Source organism: Octopus bimaculoides, chromosome 20 (genome assembly GCF_001194135.2).
Source record: "Octopus bimaculoides isolate UCB-OBI-ISO-001 chromosome 20, ASM119413v2, whole genome shotgun sequence".
Lineage (NCBI taxonomy): Eukaryota > Metazoa > Mollusca > Cephalopoda > Octopoda > Octopodidae > Octopus > Octopus bimaculoides.
This window is the reverse complement of record NC_069000.1, coordinates 23446239-23455714: the sequence shown is the minus strand read 5'-3', so window position 1 is coordinate 23455714 and position 9476 is coordinate 23446239. Positions and strand designations below refer to the sequence as shown.

The following is a 9476-nucleotide window of genomic DNA, read 5'->3' as shown; positions in this document are numbered from 1 at the left end:
AGTCTGGAGTAGCATGGCTTGCTAGCTGTCGATGCCTATCCGCCTTTGAAAACATATTTCAAGTGAAATACATTCACTGATTTTTGAAAATAGATATATTATATTTCTAAATCTCAGAAAGATTTATGCAGCAGTAGCACGATAAAGTGATAGCGTGTTGTCAACTACTCCAGACTGATGATGAGCAATGACTCTGAAACTAGTCTCTGGATGCTGGCTTTACTGGGTGGAGGTGCTTGTCTCCACTTGGAAAACACAAGGACACAGGAAATGTGTCAAGTCCAACAGAAAACGGTGTTTCCTAGGGCTAAATAAGAGTAGCATTCTTTCCTTTTATGGGACTGTCACATTAAGTTGACAACATACTATCACTTTATCATGCTGCTACTGCATAAATCTCTCTGAAAGATTCAGAAATATATTATTTCTATTTTTAAAAATGTGGTTGTTTTATTTTTACTAAAATAGTTTATAGTTAAAATGCAAGACTCATGGTCAGAAAGTCAATCAGAGAAATTATTTTGGATTAAAATAATGGCATGTCTGCTAATTTGATCCACTCAACTTAAGAATGCTAATTTAAGAACAAAACAATGGTATGCAATCTTATAACACGTATTCCAAAAACTGAAGTTTATTTAGCTCTAAAGAAACTTATCTGATAGTATGGTAAAGTCAACAAATAAAATAATTGAATTAAATACATTGTAAAGGATAATTGATGTAAATTTTTTATTTATTTTGTTCAGTTTCAGAATTTTGTCTAGTTCACATGTTGAATTTTTTTTTTTTACTCTCAAAGAATATTGATTTTAAGATAAGGAACAAGCCATACATATTGTATGTTGAGAATGGTTGATTATATTGACCCATGGAAGGATGTAGAGCAAAGTCAACATCAGTAGTATCTAAATCAGAATGTGAAGCAAAGTAACTGAAAACAGTATTACATTTTGTCCAACCTTTTTTTAAAGAACGTTGAAAAAAATATATTTAAAATATTGATTTTTGTTGCATTTTGTATAATTTAGGAAGATACTACTGCTGAAAAGAAAAGTGAGAAAGTAGAAAAGCCAACTGAACAGGAGCAAAAGGAGAGTGATAAAACCCCAAAAGAAGATGGAACAAAACCAAGTGACAAAAATCAAACTAATACAACACAAGTATGTTGGAATTTCATCATCCTTGTTTTAATGTCCACTTTTCTGTAGACAAGTCAGATTTATTTATTGATCATCATCTTATATCACAAAATCTAAACATTTTTTTCAAAGTAAATAGAATTAAAAGAATATATTTTCTTTTACATTTTACTAGGGCACCACCAAAAAAGACGAAACTTCTAAAGTTAAAAAACCAGGGATATTAAAAGAAAATCTGAAAATGGAAATAAAGATTCTAGATTTGTTACCAATTGCAGAAAAAAAATTGAAAGTATCTAAAAATCGGTAAGTCTTTCTAGATATTTTTCAGTGGATTATATTGTTGAAAAAATTCATTGATACTTGATTATCACTATTATAATTATCAGAATTTTGTTTGTTTTCCACATTCATATTTATGTAAAAGATAGCATCATTGTTTAGTCCCAGATTAGCCCTAATTAAGCAGAACTGATTAAAAAGCATTCCAACCATAACCATCATTTTTTTTTTTTTTGTCACTGTATTGTCCAGTTTATCATTTTATAAAACAATGGATGTGATTTGAGAGATTTAACTGCTCTTTCTTGTCAGTCAAGCAATCACATTGGGCTCCCTCATTGGCTGAGAGGTTAGGAGCCTTTACATGGTCTCAAGAACAGCTAAAAATATCAACCCAATCTCTACAATTGGCATCCTAAATGTGTCATAAGAATGAGATGGTACTATTAGGAGATTGAACAATGCATGCCTGACTTATATATAAAAGAAATTTATTTTTAATTTTATACTGATAGTTATTGTTGCTCTGTAGCCAATCCCAACATCACTTTTAATTAACAGGCTTATTATCAAATAAGTTCCAGCAATGACCATCCCACCATGTTTGCTATATAGTATATCTCAGACTAAATTATCCAATGTGTCTTACTTTTGTTTCTTTAAGCCAGTAGAATGTGATTTGAAAGAGATTTGACTGCTATTGCTAGTGGGTGGAATGGACATGTAGAGACTTCTGGTCTTTTGGATAAAATCAAAGTCTAGTGCTTTTTTTGCCTCTTTTACAGCTGATAGGCTTCTTATATGGGAACCTCAGTTCTAAATGGAATTTTGATTAACAAAAAAAAACAACATAAATGTTTGTATTTGCTCCACCTTTGTCATTAATTATTGTTCAATAATTAATCGACTTCAGCATAGATAATACAGAATGATGTAGATTGGCACTTATGATAAGTAGTATGTTCTAAGCATTATTGCAATATGGTACATTTGAATATTGTTTCATAGGACAGATGCTGTATATTTAAATGACATACTATGTTTATGAATAACGACAAAATGTGAAATAAATGATTAAGAAATATATTAGACTACCCTAATTTCCAAATATCTTGAATATATACACTTGCCTTTAGATAGTGACTATCTAAATTGAAAAATGACATTATTTCCTGTAGCTAAATAAGGAGCAATATTACTGATAGCTCATGAGCAGTAGAGATTTCTGATATGATAAATTAGTGCATTAGAGCTTAAAAAGTTTACTGGAGTTTGCTTGTGAGCAAGTAATTGAATGTTCCTCTGGGTAAAGATTTTGGTATGAATATGATAATAAAAAAAGAATTGAAAGGTGTGTATATATATATATATATATATATATATATATATATACTGGACATTAAAAAAGTTTATTTTCCCTTTTCTCTTATATCAAATGAATTTTTTTTTCCTTTCCAGTTTAGCTGAACTTAGGAAAAAAGATGACGAGAAGAGAGCTCTTGAACATTCCAAAAATGAATTAGAATCCTACATATTTGACATGCAAGATAAGTTATCACAAGATGATTACGTTCAGTGTTCAACTGAGGAACAGAGGGAAGCTATTAGAAAAGAATGTTCAGAGAGTTCTGATTGGCTCTATGAGCAAGATGATAACACCAAAACAGAGGTAAAATTAAAAAAAAAAAACATTTTGTTGTTAGTTTTACTTTTGAACAAGGATCAGTTTTGAAACAAGTTCTTATATCTGGTTTTAATTCCATGTTGGTTACACTTTTTTCTTGATCAATTATTCCAATTTATTAAAGGCATGCATACCACAACTTTGCATTTCATATCAACTTGATAAATCATTGTTATAATCTAACCAAAATGCAGTGTCATTTCTTATATATTGTCATTACATTGTTGTAACTCTTATATGAGGCTTGTATTATTCTCAACCCACCAAAACAATATAAGTGCACATTCCTCTTCCACTCAGTGCTTGAGTGATTTGATTGGGTTTAAAAAAAAATTTTGTTTTACAACTTTATTCTAATTTACTTCTATCAGCCTAATTAGAAAATAAATTGAAGACTTACCTCAGTTGAATGTTTAATTTTATGCAAGGCTACTGCTCTAAGAATTTATGTAAATACATATTAAATGCTGATTCATCAAACCCAGTGCATCCAATATTAGAATAAGACCTCTTTAAAACCTTTAGAAAACATTGCACAATATATAGCTTAGTTTAATTTTATTTAATGTCATCTTAGTTTAATTTCATCTAATGTCATTGGCAAAGATTGACCATCACCATTTCTCATACTCTACATTCAAGTAATTATTATATTATCCTTATGTCACATGAAAATCATAGGGTGAACATATGATTATATTTACACTAAGTTTAGACACACATTTGTTTTAGTAGCACCTAACAAGTGCTACTACTCTGGGTCAGAATAGACCTGGGAACAATAGTGGCTAAGAAATGGTTCCACACTCTTGAAAACCCTGGAACTCCCAAACCATAGTCCCATGACCGGATGTAGTTTACAGTCATACACAGGACAAACAGACATGCACACACACACACACACACACACACACATATATATATATATATATATATATTTATATATAAACATCAGAATTCCTGTTATGATTTCTCAAGCTAAAAATGGAGCATGTTGTGCCTAAATTTCATTTGAATAAACAATTTTGGAAAGTGAGTAACATAAATTGTATTGTATGGCTTTCTTAATTCATTTAACTTATATAAACAATACATATGAAATATGTTACAAATGTTTGACTTTAACAATATATGTATATATATTTTTCTTTATTTTCTTTTTAAAGGAATATGTAAAACGTTTGAATATATTAAAGGCAGCGTCAAAGGATCTCTTGTTTCGAGTGAAAGAAATGAGAGACCGACCAGTTATGCTAGACACTTTAAAGTCTCTACTAAACCATACAGAATATTTTTATAAAAATCTTTATAATCATACTTTAGGAGATGATCCTGTATTCACTCAGGTAGAAGTGAATACTCTTGGTAAACTCATCAATGAGACCTATGTGAGTAAAATATTTTAAGAATTTATTTTTCATTTGTTATTTTAGTTTCTTCAGTATTTTCTGTAGTAGTAGTGTGTGAATTGATAAAGACAAGATTTCTGGATCATTAATTATACTTATAAATTCAAACTTTATGATAAAGTTTGTTGTGTTCTTAATTGATATGCATTTATACAATATATTTGGTTTACATGTATAGATCGTTGCCAGTGCCCCTGGACTGGCTTGTGTGGGTGGCACATAAAAGACACCATTTCGAGCGTGGCCGTTGCCAGTATCGCCTGACTGGCCTTCGTGCAGGTGACACGTAAAAGCACCCACTACACTCTCTGAGTGGTTGGCGTTAGGAAGGGCATCCAGCTGTAGAAACTCTGCCAAATTTAGATTGGAGCCTGGTGTTGCCATCCGGTTTCACCAGTCCTCAGTCAAATCGTCCAACCCATGCTAGCATGGAAAGCGGACGTTAAACGATGATGTATCACCTCAGAATTGTTAAATTAGCTGCACTTACTTGCTTGAAGGATACACAAATGAACACATTTACAAAATTCATATCTTTTGTGGGTATAAAACAGTATTAAAATAAAAATCTTTTTCTTTTCACCTTAAATTATCCATCTCTTTCTCTCCCCATCTCTCTCTCTCTCTCTCTCTCTCTCTCTCTCTCTCTCTCTCTCTCTCTCTCTCTCTCTCTCTCCCTCCCTCCCTCTCCCTTTTTCACTCTCATATAGATGTGTTTGTATATGCATATCTCATTGGTAGTTGTCATTAATTACAGTTACTTGGTTTACTTACAAAGCATAAATTCTTCTCACTGCACATTTATAATTTCTGTTGTTTTGTCATCTCAAGTGATCTCCGTTTCTCTGGTGATGTGAACCAGTTGATTAATCTTTTAGCATTCAGATCACTCTGTCTAATGTAATACTTATTTCTTCACAGTATTTTCAATTAATTGTACATTATCTCATAGCTTTGAGATTTCGATGATGTGATATGATATGCTTGAGAAGACCTGTTGAGTCAAGTAAAACCAAAATCGTAGCTGTGGCCAGTGCCCCCTGACTGGCTCTCGTTCCAATGGTATGTAAAATGCATCATCTGAATGTTGTCGATGCCAGTGTCCTTGGACTGGCTTCTGTGCCAGTGGTACGTAAAAAGCACCCGCTACACTTTCAGAGTGGTTGGTGTTAGGAAGGGCATCCAGCTGTAGTAACATTGCTAGATCAGATTAGAGTCTGGTGCAGCCACTGGCTCTCCAGACTTCAGTCAAACCGTCCAGCCCATGCCAGCATGGAAAATGGACATTAAACGATGATGATGATGAAACAAGAATAGAAGTCATATCTGTGTCAATGATAAAGTAGAAATCATGTTGCCAGAAACATGTCAACATTTGAGTGTGGTGAATTAGTACCTGTTGTTTAGTCTCAGGTCAGTTCAGTCAGTTGTGGCCATGATGCTATTTTTCAGAAATAGTGTATTTAAGACAATCTTAGGTATTGTTTTAGTTGCTGTTTCTAGCAAGTTGAGCTATTGCCAGTATTAACTAGTGGAGAATTGGTATTTTTGTATATGAGTCTTCATTATTTTTTTCTAATTTTCAATGTGCACAGGCCCCCACGGTAACTTCCCAGATTTGCCCTCTTTCAGCAACCAAGTTCTTATCTTTAGTTTTATATAAAGATTTTTCTCACTCACTGCATCCACTTTAAATGGTTTTACTTTACATTTCAGGCTTGGCGCAAAAACATATTAGCAGAACAAGAAAAAACTCCACTGCATGAGAAACCTAAATTATTAACTGAAGATATAGCTCTTAAAATTAGGGACTTGGATAGAGAGGTGAACTATTTAGTCTATAAGGCAAAAAGTTATAGACCAAAACCCAAGGTGAAACCTGATGCAACTAATAGTACCAATTCCACAGAAAAAGCAGATAGCGAGAAAGTCAAAACAGATAGTGACACTGAAAGTAAGTTCATAAATGTTTCTACTTTCTTTTTTTGAATATATATATATATATATATATATATATATATATGTGTGTGTGTGTGTGTAACAAAATATCGACTTTGTGTGATTAAGATAATGATACATAGATAAAATAGCTTGTTCTACAGGAATTGTAAATGTATTCTTGAAAATGTGTTGGAAATTTTAAGATATACAAAAGCGTTCCAGCCATGATTATTTGGTCTTTTTTTCTCAGGACTACATTGTCCACTGTATCCTTCCATATTTAACATAGCAATGTGTGGTTTGATGGGGATTTGGCAGTTACTTTTTGCAATTCAGTCAACCATACGGAGAAGTCCATGTGCTGGCTCAAATTCATTCTGTTGCAGTACAGGTGATCACTTGCATTTTGGTTCTGTATACATCACAAAGAAACAATAATGTTTACACAAAATGGAGAGCCATATTCGTGTGGTGCCTTACATATTTGATATGCATGCTGAAAAAGGATGTTCTTTTTATTTTGGACCAACATTTCTTCTTAGCTAAGCACTAGATGTACTGCTGTTGAATTGGTCTTGATAACCCTAGAGTAGGAAGCAACAGTTTTCAATGGCAATGCTTAACATATTTTGTATTTAAAAATATGTTTTTAATAAAATCACACACTACTGATCTGTAACTGTGTCAGTACTATATTGAAATTTAAACTTCTTTCTGGGTGTTGACATTGATATTGAGTAAGTCATGTGAATGAGCATGCAATGGCTGTTGCAAGTCTATGCATGCCTGCAACTTAATGGTGATTATGTCATGAGAAGATATATCTTTCATCATCGTCATTTAACGTCTGTCCTCCATGCTGGTATTGGTTGAATAGTTTGACAGGAGCTGGCAAGGCCAGAAGCCACAAATTCCATTGTCTGTTTTGACATTGTTTCTACAGCTGGATACTCACAGAGCATACTGGGTACTTTTTACATGGCACCATCACCAGTGCTTTTTAAGTCGCACCAACACCTCTGCATTTTACGTGGCATCAGCACTGACAGGGTCACCAAGTACTTTGCAAGACAAAATCTCCTCAACCAGGGAGGGAGAGTAATATTGAGTGGGTGTGGCTTTGTACCAGACAAGAAATTAAAGGTGTAGAGGGGACAGATATAGGTGTTTTGCTGTAGAGTAGAAATGTGGATAGCCCAGTTGGAAAAGAAAGGAGTGATAATGGTAGAGATGATGGCAAAAATGTCTCAGGACATGCCCTTGAAGGACATTTGGAGTGGTGAGATTAGGTGAGGTAATGTAGAGGCTTGGGCTGGGTGAGTGGGCAGGATGAGATAACTGTAACAAATGATGGAGAAAAATACAGGAGAGGCTTAGTGACGAGAGTTGTGGCTGATATGTGAGGGCATTGATGGGGAGAAAAGGAGGTGATTGGTGAAGACAGCAGGTAGAGGAAGAAAGAGAACTGAGAAGGCCAGGGGAGGTAGTATGTGCCTATCCTGCTCTCAGGTGATAAAGGAAATGATGGGACAGAGGATGGAGGTAAGCATTGATTTGTACAAAACTTTTGGATTAGAAATAATACATTTTAAATCTCTGAGAGAGATTTATGCAGTAGTGATACGATTAGTTCAGAATTAAAGCTTATTTTAGTTTCTTTTATTTATTGGTCTACAGTCGTGTTCTACCCAATGCTTGCTGGAATGCTTTTATACACATAGCTTGAAGCTGTAATTCGTTTAACTGTTTTAACAAATGTCCAGTCAGTTTAGTATCAATGAAAATGTGTCAAATAGATGTTACCGGAGTACCCTATAATATTTTTTATGCTTCTGAAACTAATGGCAGAAGAAATTGATGCTCAAACAGTAGACCTGACACAACTACTTTCAACTTAGTGGATGCTGCGAAAGGCACACCAAAGGCTAGGTGGTGGTATTAAACTGAACAGCAGATTAAAAATACCACGATGAACAGGCACAGCTCTTCCAATGGGCTTTTATATAGTTCCTAATAATTTTCACGGGACTTCATGCACTAATTAAGTGGTTTCAACCACTTAATTAGTGAACTTCTTATGCATTCACAATTTCCTTGTCATGGAATATAATTATGATTCAAATTGATCTCTTCATCTGATTTGATCTGATCCTATGAATATTCCTTTACATTCTCAGTTAAAATCTTGCTAGAGTTGAGTTTTCTATTCATTTTTCTGAAGGTCAATAAAATAATACCACTCAAATATTGGGGTCAATATAACTAACCCAACTACTTGAGTGGTACTTATTTTATTGATTTCCCCAAACTTGTGGCCTTGTACCTAAAGGTGTAAATCATTATTTTCATTTCAGAAACCACTACTGATTCCCAAGACACTGCTGACTCACAAACTGACAAAAAATCTGAAAAGAAACCACCACACAGGAATGATGGAGAATTGTAACAATAGTCTTCTTTAGCATTACATACTGAAGGATGTGTGTGCTTGTTTGTGTGATTGTTTGGTATATAAGTGTGAATGTTTATGTGTACATGTCATTGTGTGAACATATAGACATCTAATCTATCTATTCCTGAAAGACAATTTCTGGTTGACTATTTAGAATCCATAAAACTGGATTCATAATGGTTTTCTGTTGTTTCCCTCTCCTTTTAAATTAAAACAAAACTGAAGATCTTCTAACTTTCTCTTTAATGTTTGTGTTGTATTTGACTAACTTGTTACTTCATTGTAGCAAAACCTGCTACCTCTCCACTTGAGGTCTAAGACAAGTTTTCTGGATAGTCTCATCTTATAGCATTCTTCTATATCCTTGGGGTGGAGAAAGAAAAAAAAACAAAAGAAAATTATAATTAGTAATATTTATTATGCACACATGTATAGTTTACAAACATGTACATTTTCACTGTCACTTCCTGACATCACATTCTTAAGATAATTTTTATTTTTCATCTAAATATCCTTTCAATGAAGTAGTTTGGACATAATGTGTAGAATTTAAAGATAAAGGCTAT

The 9476-nt window shown here is 33.5% G+C and overlaps 1 protein-coding gene across 1 annotated transcript in view; it reads left to right on the top strand.

Moving 5' to 3' along the window:
- Positions 1-9149, top strand: part of LOC106879450 (hypoxia up-regulated protein 1) — a 50704-nt gene extending 41555 nt beyond the window's left edge. The window contains exons 19-24 of the mRNA XM_014929006.2: positions 1032-1163; positions 1318-1448; positions 2883-3093; positions 4275-4496; positions 6234-6471; positions 8813-9149. Of these exons, the coding sequence (XP_014784492.1) occupies positions 1032-1163; positions 1318-1448; positions 2883-3093; positions 4275-4496; positions 6234-6471; positions 8813-8904 (1026 nt within the window). The 3' untranslated portion in view covers positions 8905-9149. The remainder of the gene's footprint in view (positions 1-1031; positions 1164-1317; positions 1449-2882; positions 3094-4274; positions 4497-6233; positions 6472-8812) is intronic.
- Positions 9150-9476: the final 327 nt, after the last annotated feature.